Raw genomic sequence first — 27835 nt, forward strand, 5'->3', positions numbered from 1 at the left:
TTAATTGTAAGTAAGTTGTAAGTATTTTTTCCCAAATTTTGGTCAAAGTGAATAATATGTGACAATAAAATGGAAAAATGTGTAGACATTATTTTCTTTTTACAGAAGACATTATCATCAAAGTCACAGTATCACTGAAATAAAAAAATTTTAAGATTGTAGGAACACGTTTTATTTTTCATAACATTCAACAACTCAACAAAACAAACTAACAAAATTAAAACGATTACTGTTTGGAGGTATAGACACGCCCTTCAGTGATAAGTTGGTATTGTATTCAACATTCCGGCGATATTGCAGCATGTTGCTGATTCTTTTATACAATTATTATATTACGGTATTACTTATAATTTTCTTACCACTTTAAAAATATTTTGTTCCAAAGGTATGTTAGAGTCAAAATATTACCACTATTTTACAGGTTACAGCAACTATAGCATTTTAGAGAATTAGATATAAATTATTTTCTTCAGTTTTATTCAGGACTTCTGAATTCGACATGTTTTGTGCTAGCAAGGAAGAGTGAAATTTCACTCTTCCCTGGTGCTAGTTATGTTTCTGTAAATATTTGCTCAGTCTATTTGCCACCGACAAACGCAACATAATCTAAGAACCTTTATTTGAAACACCCTCTTCAATAAACTAGGTCTAACAATCAATCATAATAACTATTACAGTACTCTTATAACAATGGAATACAGAACCTTTTGGGCTTCTTATAGGCGATGGAGTGTCTTAAGTAAACGATCCTTTATACACCAACGAACGTAAATTGACAAAGTTTCCAATACACAACATCCTGAATACACAACAACAATACGTATAACAACCGAATTAAACACTACAAACACTAACAGCTAATAAAGTTTTGTTTGAGATGCAGACGGGAGCTATGTAATAGCTCTCTAAGTTTATATAGTGATCAGACTATTTAAACTTTGGCTTAGTAAATGCTTCTACTATCATCCATCATTTAGTGTCTGCTGCAATATAATGGACAAAATAGCACCTGCTGATTCACAATGTGCACATTGAACAACTACGTCACAATCTAAACATAGAGCATCTATTAAGATAACGTACGAATTATTATTTTTGTATCATTACTAATACACAATTGTTTTTAAATTAATGTTATGATTAACTATAAGGTTTACCAGCCTACATTTACAATGGTGTACATCGTATGTTATATTATAAATCTTTCTCTATCAAATAAGCATGCGTACTATTTGAAAAAAAAAACCCGCATTGTAATCATTCCTGAAATTAGAAAGGTATCGAAAATGTTTCATTGTTATTATTATTATTACATATTATTAATAGTTTGTATGATTTACATAAGAATACAAGTCATTAGAATCCTAAATAATGTATACTTCAATTAATTGTTTTACTTTTCTAAGTGAAAGATATTTACAACAACATATTGTAATAAATATCAAGTTATATACACGAAATGAAAATGAAACGGTTAGCTTTTGGTAATAATTATTATTATTAATATTAAATACTAGCTAAATCAAAATAATCTAAATCGTGTTGTTAGATTGCCTAGACTAAACTTATAAATATTAATCCACAAAGATTTTGAAATAAAGGTACAATCCATGATAATACTTATTGTAGCTAAACGGTGCTAAATTATTGGACGTTTAATTTATAAACTTTTGAACTTTGCATTTTAGGAAGCAGCTTTTTCAATATCATTATGTTTCAACATTCATTTCTTCATGGTGCTAAAGGATACAGATATTTTGTTACTAAACTTGATAACATTTTCAAGAAAGGAAGAGCTTCAATGTCAAATGACTTCACTAAAGCTTAGAAGATCTTATAATAAAACTTATGTTTGCAAACACCGAATTCGCCACTGGTTATAGAAGTTTGGATTGCCTGCCTCTAACACTAATTGTTGGAAGCGTTGTGCTGTTCATATGCAGGATCACATGATTATAAAACTGTTATTTGATTCGCTGAGTTCATAATTCTCAGCAGACTACAGTAGTTTGCCAAAAATACAAAATGTCATAACTTCTGAAAACTTTTTTTTAGTTTGTTAATGTTATTCAACTGATCTACTTACTGGTAAAGTTTGCAATAGTATAGATTAGGCTTAAGACGCTAAAAGTAATACTAAGTAATATTTAATGTATAACTTATATAAACTCAAACTAAGGTTGTTTTAGTAACATCTTAAGTTTATTTAAACAATTAGCTGATGAAACTGAACAGAATACATAATAATTACTAATTTGCAAGTTTAAAATTTTAGTTCAAAAAACAATGGTACTGTGACTTGCAAACGCTATTTGCAACTCAAATTAAAGTTAAACTATTTGCAGATGGTTTTACAGCGTTTTCTTTATGTACACATTCGGCTAGATCATCTTTATAAATGATGTCTAATCATGTTTGTAATATTGCGTCAAAGGTCCAAACATCATTGATTGTCGTGCATGAAGAATAAATCTCTGCATAGCTTGAATATCGACCAAACTTGTAGGGTTTTGAATAAACGGAGGAACGCAGTAGCTTGGCAGAACAGGCCCACTTGGTCGACATGCTTGTAATACGTTGTGCATCTGGGACTCTTGGTTCAGATGGTTAGGATACCTCATTATTGTGCTGAAGTGTGGATTAAAAGCTGGTAATACGTTGCCTGGCGATTGGAAAGGTGACCATTGTAAACACATCGGTTCTTCTTTATCTGGTTGTTTAACTGCGTATATCGGGACGGGTCTGACAGACCGAGGACACAACACGGGACTAGTCGTTTGTGTTAACATTGTGAAATTACTCGAACTGCTTTGAACAGATTTGATACTTTCTGGTCGGTAACTTTCCGATAGTTCTGTACCAAGAATCTGATCAATACTGAACGTACTTGAAAACTTTTTTCGACGTGAAATTTTTGCCAATTGTTGATTACTGCTACTTAATGAAGAGTTGTGCTTAGACCTACTTTTTATCTTCTTTCGTCGCCGCCGAAAGACACCGTCAGCGAAGGTATACTCACTCTTTTCGTTAATTGTCCAATAGTTGTCCTTACCCCAAGGTCTAGTAGGATCACGAAGAATCTTGACAAAACATTCGTTCAATGACAAATTATGCCGAACAGAGTTCCTCCAACCCGTATAAGAACCTCTGAAGAATGGAAATCGATTCATAAGGTATTCGTTGATCTCGGCTAAAGTTAATTTTCCACTTCTTGAGTCCTTGATGGCCATTGCTATCAATGCAATGTACGAATATGGAGGTTTAGGATGACGATGGTATGCCGTCTTTGAAGATAACTTCATCATTTGCTCATTGTTTCCTTCTGATGTTACTAACTCATTTAGAAGTGAAATATTAGTTTTATCTTTTTTAATGTTTTTTACAGAGTATTTTTCCAAACAATCTTTCTCTGCTAGTTTCTGTAACGACGATTTCGAGAGGTCAATAGGCTCAATGCTAATTAAGCTCTCCATAGTTTCAGCAACTTTTATTCCAAAACTTCAATTTTCTTTAAATAAAGAATAAGGATGATGCAGTTTTTTAAAAACTTCTTGTATCCTTTCTTTTCGTTAATAATTAAAGAAGTTTATTATGCAACATTCTAATAAACAGTTAGTGTTCCTGAATCTATTGTGAGGTAAACGCTATGCATCTATTTATATATCTTCTAGGCCCATCTGAATATTCATTTCATATCTTTAGCTTGATATCTTCATTATAAAGGTATAAGTCCAATGATTGGAGAAGTTTTCTTTGGTAAATACTTTAGCTCCACCTTATTTGCGTTAGAATTACCTGCGCATTGCATGTTATTTGAGTACAGACGCACACTCATGAGATGTTGGTAAACGGATTAACAACAAGGAAGATTCTTGCAATGTAAATAAGATTGCATGTTATTTGATTTTATACAATAGAGGCCTACACTTCGTAGATAGCAAATTTATAATCTCATTGTTGGTTTACCAATTTTTTTATAACTTATCATATTTTAATGTCTTCACTAGCTTTGTTATTAAAAAGAGGTAAAAGATGGTAATTAATTCATTGATTAAAGTGTTACGCTTATGTATCTCTTGGGTGAGTGGGACCGACGTCGGCCTATTCAGAACACATTAAACTGCTGCAGAATCCTCAATGCGGGTGCCGACATAGTGAGCTGTAGGGTCGCGTTGCACGCGACTAAAAATGGATAATCCTAAAGCTACAGTTCTAATACGGCTAGCGCTCCGGTATGTGATTTTCGATCACACACGGACGTTTTATATGGAATCGTCCGAAATGAGTAACAGTACATGCATTCACACGGCGCCATTGAATACGTTATATGACTTTCTACTTTTCCACAAAACGGCTCTATTTTCTGAATTCCATGCCATGGTAATTAATTCATTGATTAAAGTGTTACGCTTATGTATCTCTTGGGTTAGTGGGACCGATGTAGGCCTATTCAGAACACATTAAACTGCTGCAGAATCCTCAATGCGGGTGCCGACATAGTGAGTAGAGTCGCGTCGTTACACGCGACTAAAAATGGATAATCCTAAAGCTACAGTTCTAATACGGCTAGCGCTCCGGTATGTGACCGGAGAATCCGAGCTGATTTTCGATCACACACGGACGTTTTATATGGAATCGTCCGAAATGAGTAACAGCACATGCATTCACACGGCGCCATTGAATACATTATATGTTCCACAAAACGGCTCTATTTTCTGAATTCCATGCCATTATTATTCATAAATATGCCACTCTATTGTGCTAATTGTTCTTTTATATTCCATGTAGCCTAATAAAGTTATTAAGAACCTGTTATATTTTACATAAACAAAACTTTCCGATAGTTCTGTACCAAGAATCTGATCAATACTGAACGTACTTGGAAACTTTTTTCGTCGTGAAATTTCTGCCAATTGTTGATTACTGCTACTTAATGAAGAGTTGTGCTTAGACCTACTTTTTATCTTCTTTCGTCGCCGCCGAAAGACACCGTCAGCGAAGGTATACTCACTCTTTTCGTTAATTGTCCAATAGTTGTCCTTACTCCAAGGTCTAGTAGGACCTGTTATATTTTAAAAAAATAAATTAATTTCATTGAACTTTACACAAAACAAACTATCGAAAGACAAATAGATAATACCTAAATTTGTTAATAAAAATACATTTTAAAAAAAATTAGCGTCTAATAAAACAAATAAACGAATGTTTATATTGAACTTTTCTAAATCCAAAGCTCGCTTTATTAATCGGTAAAGTGAAGGACAATGTAATTATAGAATAATAAACAATATACATATTATTTTTTAAGGAAAATTATCGCATAAAGTATTCTCTTTTTTAATTAAAAAAATAATAGTTTGCATATATTCTGCATAATGGTATCCCCTTTAATAATAATACAATGACTTTCTGACCAGCATTAAATTTGGAATTCAAAATTAATTTTCAAAAAGTAACGCCCTCTATGGGTAAACTTTCCTACTTCAATAATAATTATCCATGCTTTCTGTAGAGGGGGCTAAATGGAGATTGGTATAATTATCTAGCTTTTTGCTTATTCTATAATCTGCATTAACAATTTTCACAGCTAAAATGCAAAAACCAAATCAATCATGTCACAGCGAAGAGAAGATGACTTTATTCAGGATATCAAATTAATATCCCATTTGCAACTTCAATGAAAATTCGTTGAAAACGTAATTCAACGAACTTCATATAGGAAAAATTTCGAAGAAAACCCAAAGCGCCCGCTAAGCAGAAACAAACTATTGACAATGTATCGTTCCTGCTGCAAAGAAAGTGGCGGTAATTTATTCACACGGTTAATAATCGGTTAATTGTTTTCTTCGCAGGACCCACAGAACTGTATTTAAGCTATTTAAAATAACAATGAAAAATAATACACTATTCAATGATTTCTCATTCTCTGAGTTTGAATCTATCTGTTAGATTATTTTCATTTACATATGTTTATTTATTTTAGCATTTCCACTGTCATAGGGACCTAACGTGAACATTGGGTTAAGTTAAGCACTTAAAATGTCTAGGCCTTACACGAACTGTCTTTCTTTAAAATATATATTGGCATATCAGCATTTTGGTGGGGGGGGGGGGGGGGGAGTTTGTGGAAAAACACAGGCGCCTAATGTCCAGTTCCTCACTCACTTAAAGATATATTGTCCCCCTAAAAAATATTTTTTTTAATTTTTTTGTTGAATATGTTATTTTAATGTCACATAATAGTTATTCACTCTCACAAAAAATTGGGTCTGAAAAAAATTTATGTACCTGAGAAAAACGTAATTTAAAGCAAAAAATGGTCAAATTGTCTGGAAGACAATGAGTTTTTGGGTACTTTAACTGTTTATTTTGTCTTTTTATAGGTGAAATAATTTTTTTCCCTCGTTTCTTCATTAAAACTGCAAAATGGCCTATTCAAAGTCCGATTTTAAAAATCTTTATTTTTCATGATTTTGGGGGACAATACATCTTTAACGTACTGCCTAAATTTTGTTAATAGCGCCAACTATCTTTCAAAATTCTAAATAATATAATAACAAGCATACAGGCCAGGGACTAATACCTGTACTCTTAATATCCTATTCATACATACTATACCAGTCAAGTTACGAAATAAAATGCATGTTTATGCCATAAATGATATTTTATACAAAAACAAAATATTGCTTTGTTAAAAAGAACTAAATTTAACACATTATTTTTCATTTAAATCTGATTTTTTTAAATGTATTAATTAATATATGTAACTAATATTTCCACTTACACGTAAGTAAAAGTAAGTAAAATGAACAAACATTCAATTAAATACATGTATATTATTACCACACAAATATTAGAGTGGAATTGACCTGTAAAAACACAAGCGTCAGTGTTAATTTTAATTTCATTTTAATACTTCATATTATTAAAATAAAAAGTTAAATTAATATCGATGTCCACGTACAATAAAAAAAAACGTAATACAGTATCTTGTACTTTTTAGTGATAATAGGTTTCTTAGCATTGTGCCGAAGTTAATATTAACTTATATTAATTTGTGGGGCATTTTAGGTGATTGTAACTAGGTCACTCTCGACCTAGTTATAACATAATCAAGTATAATGTACCATACATTCAATAAAGTAAGTTGCTATATATGTAGGTCTGTGCCACTTTAGATTGAGATCAAAACACCGGTACCCCCACCTGGCGTGCATTCGCCAAATGCGCATTGATATATGTCTAAGTTAAATGAACTAAGCTAAGTGAAATTATATAATGAACCTTTTTCTGTATCAAAAATGTGCGATCAAATAAAAGTTATCAAGCGGTAATCACCACTAAAACGTAGTACGTTAAGCTCTGTCTACACTACCAAACTAGTTTGACAAAAAAGGTGTGATGTGCCCAAATATGGTAGTGATATGCCCAAATATGGCAGTGATATGGCATCATCATGACCATATAATTATGGGCACATTACATTTTTCAGACACATAACATTTGATTGTGCAGACAGAGCTTTAGATCTTATATATAATGAACCTTTTTCTGTATCAAAAATATGCAATCAAATAAAAGTAAGTTCAAGTTCAAAAAACATTTATTTATTCAATAATGGCATTATTATTGTACAGTATAACATAGGTGTGTATTTAAAAGAACATGGTAATAAACCATCATCTGGTAATCACCAACATTATCAAACTATAGCTTGACAAAAAAAAGGTGATGTGCCCAAAATAATATGGTAGTGATATGCCCAAATATGGTAGTGATATGCCCAAATATGGTAGTGATATGCCCAAATATGGTAGTGATATGACATCATCATGACCATATGGCACATCACACTTTTTGACACATAAGCCTGATAGTGTAGAAAGAGCTTTAGACCTATAGAATTATTATGTCGTACAAAAAAATAAAACATTTAATATACATTTCACAGTGTGTAGGAGTTGATGGAATATTTTGAATGAATGACACAGAAGAGAATTGTCAATTGTTGACAATGACAGAATTATTTTTTTCTTAAAAAATTGTCTGCTCCTTGCACTCACTTGGTTTTAATAGGATAAGTGGGTTTAATAATAATTGACGACATTAAAAAATAGGTTTTCTTGTCTAACGTTTGCAGAAATATACATATTTGCTTTTTTTTATTTATATAGATTAGAGTTGATAATTTTAAATACCATTATTATATATTATTGCAGTTTTATACCATTTTTAATCCATTGTTCTTGTTGTCTTATATACATAATTATGTTGAGAATTATTTTGACCAAATAAAATGAATGAATGAATGATACATTTGCAGCTAAAAAAACCCAACAAAAATGCTATCGAAGAGTGCAAAGAAAGCTTCAGAGACAAAATGTGGAAAACGTATATACAGAATTGACAATGCTTACTCAGAATTAGATTTTTTCTAATATATGTATTTAGTTTCCTAGATTATTTAGGTCTGACATTAGTTTAATGTTTCAAAATAAACAGTTATCATTTAACGGTATGTATACATCATCATAATATGTATATAATAATATATATATCATACATCTATCAGAATAATTATAATATCAGATTATATTAAAACCCAAACACATGTTTGAAAGAACATTATTCTGCCTAAATGTTTTTATTAAAATCCTTAACCTTCATAATTATCTAAATCTTTTAATAATTTACAAGTTTTGTGCACGAACAACAGTTGAACAGATAAAATGAAAGCAAAGTGTTGGTAGAGTACCACTTATCTGTCGCATAACGAAATGCATTCGTGTTAAGAGCTTTTACTAAAAATAGGTCATTTTTATAGGTTTAACAGTTCCATACACTTTTGTATAAGAGAAATGTTCACAGTCTACACGTATACCGTAGGCCTACTAATATTTTTTTCATGTTGTTATCCGTATGCCCAGGCCTACAATATTGGAGTAAACACGGCCTACGATACTTTTTTCTAGGCCTAAGTCTACAATATAATGTACAAACACTGGAGAATGACCCGATATTGTATTAGCAAAAATTACACTCTTTCCTGGTTTTAAAGGTTTTTTTTAATGTAAAAGCATAAAAATGGACCTCAAAATGTCTCTGTTATGGATTAATTGAGTCACTGAATCTGTGCGTAAACTGTATACATATTGATAAGTGTATATATGTATGCTTCTAGATACAGTATTTTGGTTCTCATTATGTTTAGAGAAAATTCACTACTTTTTTATTTACTTATGTTCAAGTTCAAGTTCAACGTAAACATTTATTTTCTTCCTTTCATAAACAATTACAAAATTTAAATTAATAAGGTATTTAAATTAAAAAAAACATAATAATTAGTTACTCTTTTGTATTAAATTTCATGTATTTAGGCACATAGCGAAGGATTACCAATAATAAATTTATCACTGTTCTATCAGATAGGTGGTAATCTTCCTAACACAGGGGCTATTTTGTGAACCAGTTCACCAGGGTAACACCTATACCCATGTCAAATAATAATGAACTGGGTTCTAAAGTGCACACGGGCAAACTGTGTACACTAGACCTATGGTGTACAGTCATTATCCGAGAAGACTTTGTATAATATAATAGTTTTGGTCAATAAATGTTTCTTGAATTGAATTATCCGAGTTGACTTCGAATCCATGCCGATATTGTTGGCTCTTCAATTAGGTAAACGGCGCCCCCTTTTTAAGCATACGGTAACGAACAGCGTTCCTGTTTCAACAATCACAGCATTTATCAACGCTTCTGTATAACAGAATAAGAATGATTAAAATATTATTTTGTCTACAGTTTATAATATTCCTCTCCATAATATATGTTTTCGAGTTTGGTTGGTTAGCATAACCGGGAAGAGTAAGATTACACACTTCTCTGGCATAGATTAGTATTCATTTATACATTTTGCACACTTTTCATTCATTCATTCATCACATTAGGCCTACCCTTCCAAAAAAAATACTAGACTTGTCTTAAAATAATGACACTAGCCATTTCTTGGTCCTAGTTTAAATGAAAGAGGCCTACACGTTGTTTTAAAATACCCGAGTATGAAACATGGCCTATACAGAAAAGAGTGTAGTAACTAAACGTAAATTATCTCTCACTAATAGTATCATATATGACGAAGATTGCTGTCAGAAGACGTGATACTGTAGAATGTTTATTGTCGCTAGACATGATGCCGCTCATGTACGAGGGTAAAACTATTGAATATACCTCTCCCGTTACAACAGCATGTAAAATGCACACTGACGTTGTCAATCATTTACCGACATTGTCTGGGAATAATAGTATTAAAATAAAATATTCGTAAATCATTCAAAATAATGTGAGAATTCGAAACCGGGTTTATTAATTATTATTATTTGTTAAAGATGTATTGTCCCCCAAAATCATGAAAAATAAAGATTTTTAAAATCGGACTTTGAATAGGCCATTTTGCAGTTTTAATGAAGTTGTTCACTTCCATAAGAAAAAAAACTGGGTAAAAAAGTTATTTCACCTATAAAAAGACAAAATAAACAGTTAAATTACCCAAAAACTCATTGTCTTCCAGACAATTTGACCATTTTTTGCTTTAAATTACATTTTTCTCAGATAAATAAATTGTTTTCAGACCCAATTTTTTGTGAGAGTGAATAACTATTATGTGACATTAAAATAACATATTCAACAAAAAAATTAAAAAAAATATTTTTTTAGGGGGACAATATATCTTTAACATTACCTTTATTGTATGTTAATAACACCCGATTTGATATAAATCATAATACATTGTCACTTAAGCCTACATAAGAATATTCCTGACAGTTGATAAACTCCATGGATCTGTTTCGTATCTCGAATTTGTTTCTTTTTAAATAACACTTTAATAAAATAATTTTACGACGAAAGTACAGCACTTATGTTTTATTATTATTTCTATCAGTACCGGATACAGTACTGCCAAACAGACAGTATCGAACTCCATTATAATATACAGATAATAAGATGGTTATCATTTTCTCAGAAAAACTACGAAATCATTTGGCGTTTTAATATACAGTAGTCTTCTTTTGAAAGATGAGGTAGACACTAATTTGTTGCAAAGAATAAGATGTCGATAGCATGAGGTTCCAAGAAATAAATGCTAGACCCTAAGATATCTTTCACGTATAACGATTTTTTTGACGTGATTGCTTTATGAAAGGATAATAAGTAGGCCTAAGCTTACTCTTCACATTAATAATGCTGATACGACGTCTATCGACTGCTATACCATGCCCGCCGCCATGAATGTGGACACTAATGCAGGTTAGGTATACGTTTTCATCAAGAAAATCGGCCCTAGATGCTGATAATAATTATATTTTAAAGAAAGATGGAGGGCCATTGGTAGTGCTGAACTTAACCTCCCCCCCCCCCCAATGCCCGGATTCTCCCCCCCCCCCCCCCACCCACAGTAATAATATGCTGAAATATATAAACATTTGAAATGGCAAAGAATATAAAAAAACACCAACCGAGAGACTGGAACTCAGAGAATTATAAACATTTAATTTCATTTTATTTTATATGGCCTAAATAAAGTTCTAGGTATGGCATTTCTGGCACATTCTCATTAAAAAAAATCTGATTATTTTTATAAAGACATAACTTTTAAATTATGACCTACTTGAAAACTTCAGAATCTTTTCTCTTATCTTTATTTATTGAAAATGAATGATTTACTACTCTTCTGTAATTCCCACAAACGATGCCCATAACCAAGCTAAGTAAATACAGCAAACGAAATTAAAATATCGGCGTAGCACTTATTACCTTGTTAGTGAGGGGTGTATAAACAAACATACCCTGTATAAAAAACCAAACAAAATTGGCTATATATTCGTTTCAAGATATTCATACAGATTAGTTTTGAAGCGACGAATTGTTATTGAAGATACCTTGCAGTTGGTTATAAAAAAACCAAATTGTATTATTTACAAAATAAAACCCTTATTAAAGAGACACCTTCAGGACCTAACATCCCCCCCCCCCCCACTTAATACAAGCTTCCTCGAATAAGGTATATAGTATACTTTTTTTCTACATTCATACCAGTTGTTAGGCCTATATTAGATAGCATTTCTATAAGCTTTCTACATAATACATTTTAAAAGTTTTATTTGGTCTTTGGTGTCATTTTTTTCGCAGATATAGGCCTACAGCAGTTTCACTGGTTTTTTTTATATTGCTAAGTTAAAGATGTATTGTTCCCTAGAAACATTAAAAATGAAGATCAGATTTTGAATAGGTTATTTTGTAGTTTTAATAAAGTTAATCACTTCCATAGAAAAAATCCCCCCCAAAAATAATGTTTTCACTTGTAAAATAACATAATAAATGGTTAGATTCAACCAAAAATCTATTAGCTGGCAGCCAATTTGACCCCATTTTTTGCTTTAAATTACAGTTTTTTCATGTAAATAATTTTTTTTAGATCTAATTTTTGGTCAAAGTGGATAACTATATATGTGAAATTTAAATGGCATATTCAACAAACAAAATTAGTGGTCCGTAATTTGTATAAAAAAGTGTAGTTGCAGTAACCGTTGTATCGTTGCTTAAAATAAAGCCTACGTTCAGATAAGATTATCATTCAATATCCTTTAATGTCACGATCTGAACCTGCCTAAATCTGCATGTTTTTGCCTTTGAACAAGACATAGCCTAATACATAAACTTAGGAAAACGCCGAATGACTTCGTATACAAATGAAAATTGCAGTCAGGCTATTTCGCTAAAAAGTATGTAGGCCTAGATCAGATGAGGAAAATTACGGCCCGTATGTTTGTGAAGTTGGTCAAATACTCAAAGAGCTTTATAAAGATAAAAAATAAGAACATTTGAACAAAATTAAGCAAAATTTGACTTGTTCTTGATTTCTGATCAGCTGATTTAGGTCGTAAAAAATGTAGGCCTAGCTTTAATCTGGACTCAACCTGTACGACCTCAATGTGACAACTGACACGTGATAAGCAGGCCTTTTAAACCGGCCTAATGGAAGCAACGTTGATGTTATGTATTTTCAGTATCTATCCCCAGCCCATCGATCACGATATTAAATACCATCGACTTTCTGTGTGGCCAACCTTTTAAAATCTTGTACATTTCAGAATTCAAACTAACAAAAGAGAGCACGATTCTCACGTTTAACGGAATCCAAACACAAATCTATAAAACTAGTCTTATAATATTCTAATACATTTTTATTGAAATAATACACCTTTAGAAATAAGAAAGAATGTATATATAGGAATACTTTAATAATCAAATAAATACGGTATTCTGCATAAGTTAAAAGTATGCTATAGGCCTACATCTTTTGAAATAACACACTTTTTAAAATCAGAAGTAAAATACATAAAAATAGTAAAATGAAGTAGTGAACTAAACTAAATTTCGAAATTTATGTGAGAGGGGGAGGGGGCAAGTACATTGGATCCGCTTATGAATACAAATGTAATACTTTTGAGCAGAAAATTATTAAAAGTTAAAAACAATACAATATAAAACGTCTAGCTCCAAATTCACTATTTGTGTAAAAAACTGATATTAAATAATAAAAATGTAATAACATGCTCAGATAATTTTTACGCAAAATATTGAAGATAACGAAATGTATTTTGATTCATGTTAAACCAACTAATCGATTAAACATTAATAGCATGCAGCATGGAACATCCTGTTGTTTTTACATTCGATGATAAAGCAACAAATTTTCATTTTATATCACGGAATTAGGTTAAATATATTATCATATGTGACATGATATACCTTTATAAAAGTGGTGGGGGGGGGGGGGACATATGTATATGGAACGCCGTTTAAGCAACATTTCGATGATATGAATTTCAGTATGACGCGATATGTGAATGAAATGCATCGATTCAAAGAACATTTATTAACGTCCAAAAGACAAAAAGTAACAAAAGACAACAATGGCAAGAGATAATAAAGAAAATGGACGAAAGCAGATTCCAAAAAAATGTGAATCTTGTGACGGGATTCCTAAAATTCATATCATTGAAAGGTTGCGTAAACGGCGTTCCATATGTACGCGTTTCATACGAGTATCCACCATCATAGCATGGGGCATTGTAAACTGTTTAGTGAGGTTACTGACAGGTTGACATTGCCATTGATGCTGGCCAAATGTTACTTTAGCTGATAAAACCACCAATTGACTAATGACATGCCCGCCTACTGTACATTGTTTATTTATCATTCTGCTCACACTTCTCAAAAAGGTTCCCAATCAAATTGTTTGTTTTTATAAAGGTGGTATCCAGCCTGCAATTGTAGTTACAAACTTTATTGTACTATCGCAACTGTAATTTTTTTAACTATTACTTTTCAGAAAATTATTTCTTTATTTTTCTTTATTTCTTTTTTTTTAAAGAACTAATTTACTTCCACAGAGAAAAAACGAACAGGAGATAATAATTTTTTTGTGTGTATGAATCAAGTATTATTTCTAAGATAAATATTTCTTTTTCTATCCAATCTTTGGTCTCATATATTCAACGGAAAAAGTTCAACAAAAAATAGTCTTCATGAAAAATTGGGGTTTTTTCAATATGTTTTTGTTTTTTTAATCGAAATAATCTTCATTTTCACGTTCTTTTTTGGGAACATATGCATTTTAATTTAAAAGAGTTTTACGGACAAAATATATCTTTAATGCGTAAAACAAATAAAATTAGATCAGTATAGTTGACTGTTAAATCAGTTCATGATTGAAGAAACAATAATTATGTTGATATTATTTTATTTACATTATCTTAATTGATATTTATCTATACCTAATTTCTTGGTGGGTGTGTCTGATCGTTAAAGAAAGGGCAAATCCTCACTGCGATCTAATAAAAAATGACTCCAGTGAATAGTGCAAAATAAATTTCACCCAAAGTGCAATTAAATTTCAACTTTTATAGGTCCTACAGTACGGTTGGGTTTTAATAGATATGTTATTGTAACATATGTAGATGATCTATAGAGCAAGGTAATATAAATTATTGACTATCAATAGAAATTAGAGCAATGAAAAAGACTGTTTTATAGGAGCAGACGTTATCAAACGATTTCAACAGCAATTACCGAGCCGATGTTTATTGTAGTTAACACGCAAAAGCATGTTCCGGCCAACCATCTCGGTGAGCACGCTGGCCTAGCAGGTTTTACGTCCTATTCCTCAGCTACATACTCGGCAATTATAGGATAATTTATGCCCGAAGTGGATTCATACAGGGAGGTCGCATTTATTCTGTCTTTCTAAATCAGCTAGGCCTCCGTCATTAATTTGTTCTGTCGAGAATTATCACGCTTCCAAGTCTTATGACACGTTACTTAACGTATGATTTACAGAGACTCTGGCTTAATTCAAATCGTCACATATCGTAGGCGATTTTTTTTCTCCAGAATATGAAACAATTGAAAGCAAATCACAAACTTGATGAGGTTGATGTAATTAACGAGGCACGATAGACAGCCGCTGAATGATTTAGATTTCTCCCAATCGACAAATAAAAAATGGTACCAATCATTGCCACTCTGTACATGTTAGTTCGACCTTTAATTTCTCCAATGGTAGAATGGATATGAAACGAATGTTTATAACTGTTACAGATACCTGGTTCAAGTCTCTTAAAATTAAGAAATATGCCTACAGTTGTAAAATACAGAAATATATAAAATGGTGGCAAACAAAAATAAACATAGATAATGTTACAGATGCCTGGTTCAAGTCTCTTAAAATTAATAAATATGCTTACAGTTGTAAAATACAGAAATATATAAAATGGTACCAAACAAAAATGAACATAGGCCTAGATAATGCCTTTAAATAACAAAAAAAACAAACAGTTAGGCCTATATTAACAAAAAAAAACTCCAGACAATGGGCTTTCGGTTGGTGACCGCAATTTTTTTTCTGTAAAATTACGGTATATTTTGTCAATAATAAAATAACCTATTCAGTGGAACACATTTTATCTATCTATATATTTATTATTTTTATAAACGAATAAACAGTACCGTATCCGGATCCGCCATAATACTGTAATTTAGTAGTGTAATGAATTTGGGAGACAGGATATCTTTAATTAAGGAAAAAAAAGTCTAGGCCTAATCCAATATTTGAATCGAAAAGTTAGAAAAAGATAGAGAAATAAGACACGTTCTAAACTTAAAATGAACTGGTTAGGGTTGATGGTGTAAATCAAATGAATCGCTTAATGAATTAAAAGTAAACACACATTTTGTTATGAAATATGTTGTCATAATAACATTAATTTACTCTAAATCAAAGTATTAATAATATGTATGCCCTAATTTTATGGTCTAATAATAAATCGTGAACGAAGTTTATGTTTATAAAATACCAAATCAAACTTCTAAAGGTAATACGAATAATTGTATATAATATTTATATTGTTAATATAGGCATAGGCCTAACTATAATTATTCCGACTATTTTCATAATACCATTAAAGATGTATTGTACCCCAAACAAATACATGAAAAATGATGATTAATTAAATCAGACATGTAATATGTTAATTTGTAGTTTTAATAAATTAAATCACTTTCGTAGAAAAAAAAGTTTTGACAAAATAAATGGTTAAATTCAACCAAAAACACATTGGCTGGCAGGCAATTTGACTATTCTTTTGCTTTAAATTACAGTTTTTCAGGTAAATAGTGCTTTTTTCTATCCAATTTTTGGTCAAAGTGAATAATTATTATGTGACATTAAAATGGCATATTCAACAAAAAATGTTTATGGAACTATTTTTTCAGGGGGACAATATATCATTAATTATCTTGATCATAGGTAGAGAATTCGGCTATTACAGACTAATCACTATAGGTTTCAAGCGAACCAATAAAGTCAATTAATTTCTTCGCAAGAAAAGCTAAATATCACGAACACGGCTAGAGTCTGGCCGAACAAATTAAAGAAATAGAATTAACGAAATCAATCTAAAAACTACAAAAATATCTGACGTAAACCATACCAAATCAAATCTGAATCTTCGAAGATATTTGATGAATAATAATTCGAGTGGTTGAATTAGCTTAACTTTGAATTTTTTAGTACAGACAATTGCCACAAAAAATAATAAAAATCATCATTCTAAACTAGGCGGATCTAGTGGGAAGCGGTCCCATCCGGTCCGGTTCTACTCTAAATTTCGGAAAATAGTGGTAAGATAGTTTCGCACTAGATTTTACAATCATGGCTAACGTTACTAAAACAATAATGATCTACCTTTGCAAGGTGATTAAAAAAAAACTTTTGAAACATTTCTTACTTGAAGATACACTTGTTTGTGAAGCTCTAGGCTACTCTCTAGGCTACTCAACAAATTAAAATTACTTAAATAAAAAATTATATAATATTATTCTGATTCTATAATATTTACAGACATACAGAGCCCTCATTTGGTAAGCTGCTTCACGGAATCTCACCTACAGTAATACATACAATATATTTCTATCTATGGCCGAGACGTCTGACGGACTTAACTGTTTAAAGCACGTTTGGCTGTTCATATCCATACCATTGACCAATATCTCGTTCAGTGACCATCTTGACCAGAGGAGAGGCATTAAGCCCATACGTCTGAGGCAGATACAGCACTAGATGGAGGGGCTGCCATAAAAGTCAACAGTGCTGATCTCAAATGCTTAATGGGACCCCAGCTCCATACACAACACCCGGTATTTCCCAGATGGTCTCCCATCCAAGCCATAACCCGGCCCAATGTTGCTTATCTTCGGTGATCTGACGAGAACCGGTGTTTCAACGTGGTAAGGTCACAGTAAATACAGCGATTATGATTATGTCTATAATATATAACAAAATATATGTTTGGAAGAAAGAAACAAAAATACGATGTTTCTACAAGATATAATATGAATCATAAAATGTATTAACACTCATCATACATCAACACAATCAACGATGACAAATAATCATTTTATTTATTCTACGTACCATTATAACAAAAAACACTTTTCATCGGGTGTTCTTATTTTTGTTTCGCAGGTAAAATAAAAATAATAATAAATATAATAATTTATAATAAAATTTTATTTCTGTAATTAATTGGGCATTGGACAAACATTTCAAAGTATGTAATGAATATAATCTATTTGTTTTAATATCAATTCTTAAAACGGTTGTTAGGCTGACTTGAAAGAGATGAAAGGGCTCGGCATTTTCACCAACATTCAGTGAATAGAATGGTTTGGTGGTACAATACTATCAAATATACGGTATCATCACATGAATGGAAAGTGATGAAATAAATAAACTGCCATCACGTGACCAACAACTCATAAACATAACCATGTAATTTTAATGTTAATAATGAATAACATCCTTCAGTACCACACGGACGAACTCGCTTCTACGAACGCGTCATCAAGCGAAGTTGACTTTTCGACCGGTAAAAACCACTGGCTGTTGTTGCGGTCAAACCTGACAAGCCTAAACAACCATGCATCAATACTTCACTCGTTTTTGACAGGTATAAAGCGTTGTTATAACAAGCTCATATAACCATCATACTCGCGAATATGAACCCACTGCGCTCTAGTGTTACTTTTAAAACTGCTGGCACATTGTGTAGTAAAACGCTTTAAAATAAACGTGCAAAAATATTATTTACTTTAGACAAACGAACATAAAACCAAATTGGCCAGTAAGTACAGTACCGCCTACTGTTATCTGAAGCCCCGGGGTCGATCATGGTATGTAAATGAATATCATGTCCAATATTATAGAACTGAAAGATTTTATCGTATAATTACTTAACTTTTATGTAACGTAAGTTGGGACAGGAAATTTTCATTGTAATTTCAATTCAAATGAGGCCCTCCATTTTTGCTTCATAACGGTTTATATTTTCATATTTTATTAGTAAATTTAATTTAATTTATTTAATTAATTTATTTGACCAACAAACCTAAAAATAGGTCAGGAAAAAGTAAAAGCGCTCTAAGCCACTATGACTCAATGAATCAGTACCGGTAATTCCTTTACAATATAAAAATACATCAATTTGGTGAAAAACACTATTTTACACAAAAAAACCGATTACAGTACAATTTTAAGATTTCAGGATGAAAATATAATTTAAATTAAATTAACAAGTACAATATTTTTGTTGCGGTTTTCAATTTATCAAGGAATAAGTACATTAAAAAAGATTAACAGTACAAAATAAACAGTTTTCATTTTCTTATAGAGTGATTTAACATTTACGAAAAAAAGAACTGCAAAATAATGTTATTCGGCAATACAGATGAAAATATAAAGTAAAATATAAATTCGTTTCTTCCACTTGAAAGTAAAAATCTATAAAATGTTTAAGAATGTCTTTAACAAAAAAAACAGACAACTTCCATTTAATTAAAATATACCACCCTGACATGGGGAACATCGATTGTACAGTCACAAATCCTCTATCATGTTTCCAAATGAAATGAATCTCTATTTTACTCGAATGAAAGTTTATATAAAATATGAAATTCCAATTCAGCTTAGAACAATAGCAGTTGTATACAACTTTTTAACTAAGCAACGGTAAATGACTGGAACCTTTTTGGTTGCCGTTATTTTAAAGACTTTACAGTCATGTTTACTGCAAAAGTTGGAGAATTGTTTTTTAACGTTCTGAATTGAATTTTAATTGATGTTTACGTAATTGTAAAGCTTCGGCGTTTTTCCCAAGCAAGCGTCAGGGGGAAAATGGCAAACGGTTTATACTTTCTAGTATTTTTATCAGATAATCTATATTGTTTTGACAACTCTTGTAAGATGACCACAGTGCTGATTTTGCCATTTTCAAGTTACAAGATATATTGTAATGTAATTTTATAGAATAAAAAAATGATTTGATTGATTGATTCACGTTATTAATAGCATTGGTTTTTAATCTATCTAGGCCATACATTATTACGCAAGAGCTTAAAACTATAAAATGCTAGCTACATACATTAATCCACACTTAGTGCATGGAGGTATAAAATTAGATTTTATCTATTTCCAGCTAATTTTATACCCCCATGCTTGGTGTAATGGTAGAACAGTTCATTGTTAGATACAAACTACCGGTAACTTATTTTCCGCCAAATTAAGATTTACAGTTACCGCACCATGCATTGCTTGTCGGAAATTACAACCTCTGTTAATATTTACTGTGTTCGAAAACGTTCGATTTAATTACTTTGTCGAGACCGTTCTGAAGCTCCCCTGACAGAGTTTGTTTGCCCGTTCATTTTGTTTGTTTATACCAACCTGAAGATTTCTCTCCCTATGGTTTCTGATAAATGCAATATAACACTGAATCCCAGTTATTAATATTACCATAAGCATGGTCTATTTTGTAAGTTTATCGTTTCGTCAATACGTAATAAGTAAACAGACAGTTATGAGTCTTAATATTGTAGCTGATGCTCTATCGGTAATTCGTACAGTATTAAACACAAATACTGTAGGGATAGTGGTAGATACAGTGCCGTGTGTATCCCAGATGGATAGATGTTCTGCTGACGTTAATATTCGTATGTTACGGCACACCACAAAAATGGTCTCCGAGTCAGTTCAGTGGAATAATGATATTATATAAAACATATATAAAAACCACAAGGTTATATAAAGAGATGAAAGAAAAGACATTAACTAATAACAAGATTATAACTTTTCTTTCATGTCCATGCCTTTAATACAGTATACAATTTCCTACCAATTTAAATCAGACAGTGTACTACTGTAAACTTTTTCAAGACTAAAAGTTAAAATACTTCCTTTTCAAACAAGGTTTTCATAATTTTAATTATCGCCACTTCTCGTCTATTTTATTTATGTACAGCGCAATGAGAGCTTGCTTATATGCGAATGAACTATTATTATTGAGGATGAACTGTTTATCTATATATAGGCCTAAACAGAAATTGACGATGAAATAAATATCTGAAATGATTACAATATTGAAATTACAAAATACTTTCCATAATGGAGTTTTTAAAGTAGAACAGAACAGTTAGATTCCAAAACTCTGGAACACTCTACCCCTCGAAATACGCTCATCAAAATCTGTAATCACATTTAAAACTAAACTCAAAACTCTTCATCTCTTCAGAGAAGCATAATCACACGCTACTACTTGCACAGATCTTGGAAAACACAGCGCTTTGAAACCTTGGTCTCTTGCGCTTTATAAATGTTATTTATTATTATTAGGCCTGAAAATGTTTTATACATTCGCCAACATTATAACTATTATTTAAACATTTGGTTTGGTAATGATACGGGATTGGCAAAACATTTACAATTAGTGAAAGTACACCTATACTTTTTAAAAAGCTGTTTTTACATTGTGTAGAAATATATTATTATCTCAATATAGTGCAAATGGCAAAAATAGGAGTTCAAAATATATTTTTATATTTGGCGTTAATACTAAACGAACATTTTTGACAAATTGAATTGAACTGAAACATTTTATTTATACTTGGCGACCTTTGACATGAAAGAGTCATCAAATGAGGTGAAAAAACCCTTACAAGGGAGAAATCTTTACAACCCACAAAAACGCATCTTCGGCCCCAAACAAACCCTGCTCCGTGACCTAAGCTCAACTTGTCATCAATTATACAAGTATTTTATGGTAGAAAAGATGCACCAGCGATTCATGCTGACATTTAGTAGGAAGGCAGTATTTGACTACTCCGTCTTCATCACTACTGGCTACATTAATAAAACAAGATGAAGTCATGTCAATGAGGTAGATTAATCGATCGATGGAGAGAGTCATATTATTATATTGAAAGCTTACTTTGAAGCGTGCAGACGATATCTTGAGAGTTCAACGCGACCGTGTTGTTTATCAGTTTCAATTGAGACGAATTTAGAGAGATAGTGTCCATAAATTTGTGTTAATTTTCATTTATATTGAAATCTAGACAGTATTTATCAAATGTGAAATGTCGCTGAAGTTTATACGACATTTATTTAGACATAATTTCATGAAAACATTAAGATTTTAAACAGAAATAAAAACAATATTCTAAGGATAACTTTGTACTATTGAAAAGTACGCTAAACATTAAGCTCAAACTAGTGCGATGTGCCCAAATATGGTAGTGATGTGCCCAAATATGGTAGTGATATGCCCAAACATAGTAGTGATATGACATCATCATGTCCATATATGGGCACATCACATTTTTTTTTCACATACATTTTGATAGTGTAGACAGGGCTTTAGAATAGGTTTAGAAAACATAGGTCACCACAGAAATACGCAAAGAGGCACAATACTATTCGAAAACATTTTTCAAATTTATACTCAGGCCGACTAATTAAAGAAGTTAGGCCTACAGTACACAGATGGACACATCAAACAGGTATGTTCTATACAGACCACTTTTCTTTACCCGGATGGGCAGAAGTACTGTAGTTTCTTTATTAAAATAGAGACGATTTGTTTTCAGCAAAACCACCGGCGTTTGCGACCGCGCCGTATTTATTGAAAGTTACAAAAACTGTTTGTAGAACCTCCCAATATAATATTTTTAATATTTAAATAAATAAATATGCAGACGTTCATATCTAAATAGAGCGTTCAAAGATTAAATGATCTCTAAAAAGAGGAACCAATACCAACCCGATATCAGAGGATTAAATGTTAATATACCTGCATTACCGTATGTATTATTTTTCAGCGTAGGGAAAATACCGCTGCGCGTGTTATCTATAAATTGAACATATCCTTTGGTTTTCACGGTGAGTCTGAAAAGGGATTACATATTTAATTGAACTTTTGTTTGAGCGTGTGCCTCGATTCCCTAGCCGAGGTAACTCAAGAATTATGTTTAGGTTATACCATTGAATCAGGTGTATTTGTAGACGTCACCATGTCACTTGCATTACTCGAGGATCAGCGAGCTCGTCCCGCGACTCCTCAAAACAATCCAGGCGTGATTCGCAACAAATTAGAAAAACTTTCTTTTTTTTAATTATGTTCTGTGTATAATGTGCAATTCTATATCGAAAGTGCATATCAATTGGTTTTCAGTTTGATAACGAAAGAGTATAGTTTATTAAAAATCAAAATGTTATAGATTATGACCTTGATGATGACGTGTAAATTAAGTTTTCGTCTTAAGAATGGTAGGCCTACCGTTAACAACAGACGCTATACAAAATGGAATGATTGGCAGAATTAATGAGAGCCAGAGGTACTTAGGTGAACAATTATTATTTATATTATAAAAATAATGGACTTTCTCATCTATCGATTCAATGTATGTCGAAGCTGCACTTTATAGCCGCTCAATCACATAATATTTGTTTCAAAACTAGGCCTATACTTTATAAACATTTTTTTATGATTGTTAAACATATTATTTTGAACAAGATTTTATAAGTACGATTTTAATGACAGTTCATAAACTTTTATTACCTTGTTTTATCTTTATATTTTAATTAACATCTTCTTTAAAATTGTAAATGAAAACATATGGTTTTATATTGAAATCAATCATCTTTTTATGTAAATATGCCTGCATTTTAACTACTTTTAACACTGTAACAATCGTAGTAATATACAATAGAAAGAGAAATATTCATACAAATAATTAATTGTTACAAATGTACCTTTAATTTTATATATAATATATATACATATAAAATTATAATAAAAGTGGGACGACCCCACATAATCTCTCGAACGCGCCCTGGTCAATAATGATTATTGTGTCAAAAAGAGAAAAAGAAAACAATAATTAAAACCACGGATCGTTACTCCATGATTAAAACAAATAAGATGATATTTTTGTTTATTTGCAAGTGTTTTTAAAGCCAATATTTTTGAGTGGCCCATAATTTATTTATGTGTCAGATAAGGTTGCTGTTAATCCACTGTTAATCATATTGATAATTGTTATTACAAACCTCCTGGTTGTAAAATCCTCATAATATGGGTAACATCTGTGATTAATCTAGCCCTAAGGTGAGAATAGATAAGTGATTTTTTTTTGTCACAGAAACGAACGTGTCGCGGTAAATTACCTGATCACCTGGTCCCTTTTTGCCCAGGACAGTTCGTCCTTGATACTGTCAAGGTGTTTTTGCCGAGGGATTCTTGCCGAGGTATTCTCAATTACCACGTGGAAAATGTAATAATAACCGTACCGGTAACCATTAAGGTTTAAGAAAAAAATCAATTTTTTTCAATAACACATAATAATATAGGATAAAATAAACAACATTGAAATCCAACAATAAAACATGCAATTCATGCTTGTATTCGTTGTAGTGAACCTACGCAAAAAAAAAATAAATAAAAACAATTAGTAGGCCTACCAGAATTCAGTTTTTCTCCATATTATTCCATATCATTATAGGAATATTCGGTAATATTATCTCATGCCTGTATCATGTAAAAGCCATACATAGACGAGCGGTAGCGCGGTAAACGATAAGCGGAAACAAAACATATAACATCTATGTTATTTCTTATGATGAATATTTACGCGGAGCGAACGGACGGTTAAAGCTACGCGGTTACCACGTGGCGGTGTAAAACACTTGTAATGCTATTTATAATAGCCTATTATCAAATATTAATATGATACTGGAGAAAACTATAAATAAACATGCACCGAGGATTGAGTGAAATAGATGACGTATTTTAAACATTGAGAACCAAGATTAGAAACTCCATTTATTTATTTTGACAAATCTAATGAATTAATAACGCTAGAGTCATGAATTAACTGACATACTAAATTGGACCTAGAAATAAACTGATTTATAGATAACAAACAAAATAGATAAATAACAAACAAAAGACCAACTAATAATTATATAAATGTATATCATTATGAATTAATTTTCTCTGCTTGATAGTTTTCATTAGTGAATCATAGGCTGATTTAGATCAATTATTGTTCATTTTAGTATATTTGTTTTCCCGAGAAATTCATTATTAAGGGGAAATTTATTGGTACCTCATAATGTCTTTGGTCCCGAAGGTGTCCCCTTAGGGATCCTAATTACATTACTAATTTTAACATCTATTTGTCCTTTACACATTCATCAGCCTATTTAAAAGAGTTACAAACAAAATCATTGGCCTTTATGGAAAACATCGGGTAGGCTAATAAAGGTGATAGTTAAAATGATCCAATTCAGAAAAAAAGGCCTTATTCTACATCATAATAATATTTCCCTTAAATTTTTGAATTTAGGGTGATAGGATAGTTTTCAATCGACAAAGTTGGTTTTATTGACTATTAGTATTATATAACTCCTGCAATTCAGTAAAATTATTTTAGGCCTAATGTTATTGGACTCATAATGTAATTTGGTCATGTTATTGCACCCAACAGATTATTTAATGGCCCACCTTAGACGATACAACTTTTTGGGTGGGCTAGCCTCTTATCACTTATGACCAAAGCCCCCTGATACGGAAAAACAAGTAGCCTGTTTGTTTTGCCTTGGTTTTAGCTTGTATACTGCTGAAGAGATATTTTACCACGTACCTGGGTTGTCAGTAGACTTTAATGGGAAACAACTTCCTTCCATTGAATGCAAGAGAATACAAGGTCTTCGGCCGTTAAACACGTCGTTATAGGTATCCATACATTCTTTAAATGGTAACAATAAACGAATACTTATATTATTATTATGAAATAATCAAGTTAAAGAAAGGAAAGTTAAGAATACCGATACAAAATTGTTTAAAGCTCTTTCTATATAACACTAACAAAGTGTATGTGACAAACACATGTGATGTGCCCATTATATTTATATGGACACCGTGATGTCATATCACTACCATATTTGGGCATATCACTACCATATTTGAGCATATCACTACCATATTTGGGCACATCAAACTTTTTGTATTGAGTTGACAGAGCTTAATAGGCATATGAAAAAAGTTAATAAGATTATAAAAAATGTTAAATGTAAATAAATCAATTTATATAGCAAAAATGTTTATTTTAGCTTAAAGATTTTTTTTTTTGAAAGAAAAAAATAATTATTTGCATTGATTCACTTTACTATTTGGCGACAATGATCTTTGACAAAAACTTTACAAATCAAAGTTACATAATCATTTTAATATAACATTTATTTAACTTTTTTTTTGCATATAATTGATTATTAATTTATAATACCTTTTGTACGCTGACTCAGAATCTTTCTCAATTTTAAAAGCTTTTAAAAAACATGAAGAAAAAAATACTGTTAAATAGTTTACCTGAATATGATAGAATAATCATAATCAAATTACAACCACATTGATTGAACATGCTTAATGTGTGTTAATTTACGCCATATACTCGAATGTAATACATACGTTATTTGATTTCGTTCATAATGAGTGATTACTAGAATTATTATTTCAACTGTTCGTTTAAAATAGTAATAATGAAGTCAACAGATTAATGTCAATCTTTCATAATAGATGAATTTCGTTAAGACGAATTTTGAAAAAATCCCGTGTAATTTATACGTATTATTAGGTCTATATTGTTTTATAGTCAATAGTTAGTATACTGTATCTGATAAAAATGTGTTATATGTAAATATAAAAGAAACGAACGAATTTCCATTCATACAAGAATAAATATACTAGTAATAATTATGCATTGTTATGTGTATGATATACATAATATCAAGTTATGATTTCAGTTATGTTAACTTTCATCATGCGTGTCAAGGACGGTTTCCATAGAGTTAATAATTTGCCACATTTGAGTTTACCGCATAAGGAGGGGACATAAAAACATTCAACAGATGACAGCAATTTAAAATATAGTATGCCTGTATATAAATAATATTGCTATTATGTATGTCGGACGATTCCATATAAGTGTTATAATGCATTTCGCCGCTTCTCCACGCATTCGCTGCTTCTCCACACATTCACCGCTTCTCCACACATTCGCCGCTACATTCATCGCTTCTCCACACATTCGCCGCTTCTCCACGCATTCACCGCTTCTCCATACATTCACCTCGTTTCCCCCACACATTTAACATTGCAGGCCTGGAAACCCAGGAGGGCAGGGGGAAGGAAAGCCGGTGATTCCAAATTATCATCTTCACAAACCCATGTTGCTATGTTCATGGAAGAGTAATACATTTTACTTTTCTCTACTATACTAGAAATGACAATGTTTACTGTTTCACACCTATGTCCCCGCCTATGCCTCTTAAAATGAACTTTCATGATGACCATTTACACCTAAGCCTCGTAAACCTTGTCATAATCATTTACACCCTGGCCTAAGCGTATATCAAACTTATTTATCACCCATACCTAGGCCTACAAAATGTCCTCCAAAATTGTCAAATTATCCTTGAAATCTCACCTGTATCACACCTACATCGTAGGAATAACAATACTAATAGCTTGATTCGCAAGAGAACAGTCACACAAGTTATGCCATTTGGTTTGCATTCACCTTACTACAAGGATTGCCTTGATCGTATGTCTTTCTGAATATGCAAATTAGGCATTGGATATTTGGCATACTGTATATATTTTATTAATGGAATAAAATACCTGTACAAATTCAACAATGTTACTTCCATTCATATTTTCAAATTGTATTACTGTATAAAAAAATTGTTTTCTAATTTGTCATATTCCATATTGATATTGATCTAGGCCTAATTGTTCTGTAGTTTAGCCTTTCGTTTTTAGTTAATTATGCCTAAAGTGTTATTGTTTTAAACAGGACTATATTGAAACTAGTGTATCAC

The 27835-nt window shown here is 31.5% G+C and overlaps 1 protein-coding gene across 5 annotated transcripts; it reads right to left on the reverse strand.

Moving 5' to 3' along the window:
- On the reverse strand, positions 1–27561 carry LOC144850851 (uncharacterized). Of its 5 annotated transcripts, none has more exons than XM_078708332.1 (4): positions 27390–27510; positions 26242–26281; positions 25600–25704; positions 1–5062 (listed from the first exon to the last, which is right to left on the reverse strand). In XM_078708332.1, the coding sequence occupies exon 4, from the start codon at positions 3471–3473 to the stop codon at positions 2406–2408; it is 1068 nt and encodes a 355-aa protein (XP_078564458.1). In that variant the 5' UTR covers positions 3474–5062; positions 25600–25704; positions 26242–26281; positions 27390–27510; the 3' UTR covers positions 1–2405. The 5 variants fall into 5 exon arrangements, 4 of the variants coding, with proteins under 4 accessions (XP_078564458.1, XP_078564456.1, XP_078564457.1 ...); XM_078708330.1 differs by having other exon boundaries at positions 27442–27500; XR_013614124.1 differs by lacking the exon at positions 1–5062 and adding an exon at positions 21711–21796 and having other exon boundaries at positions 27442–27500.
- Between the last annotated feature and the right edge of the window lie 274 nt (positions 27562–27835).

Source organism: Antedon bifida, chromosome 8, assembly GCF_963402885.1.
Source record: "Antedon bifida chromosome 8, ecAntBifi1.1, whole genome shotgun sequence".
Taxonomy (NCBI): Eukaryota; Metazoa; Echinodermata; class Crinoidea; order Comatulida; family Antedonidae; genus Antedon; species Antedon bifida.

Bases quoted from the DNA above. Each gene is read 5' to 3' on its own strand.
- LOC144850851 (XM_078708331.1), bottom strand. From the start codon at position 3,473: ATGGAGAGCTTAATTAGCATTGAGCCTATTGACCTCTCGAAATCGTCG.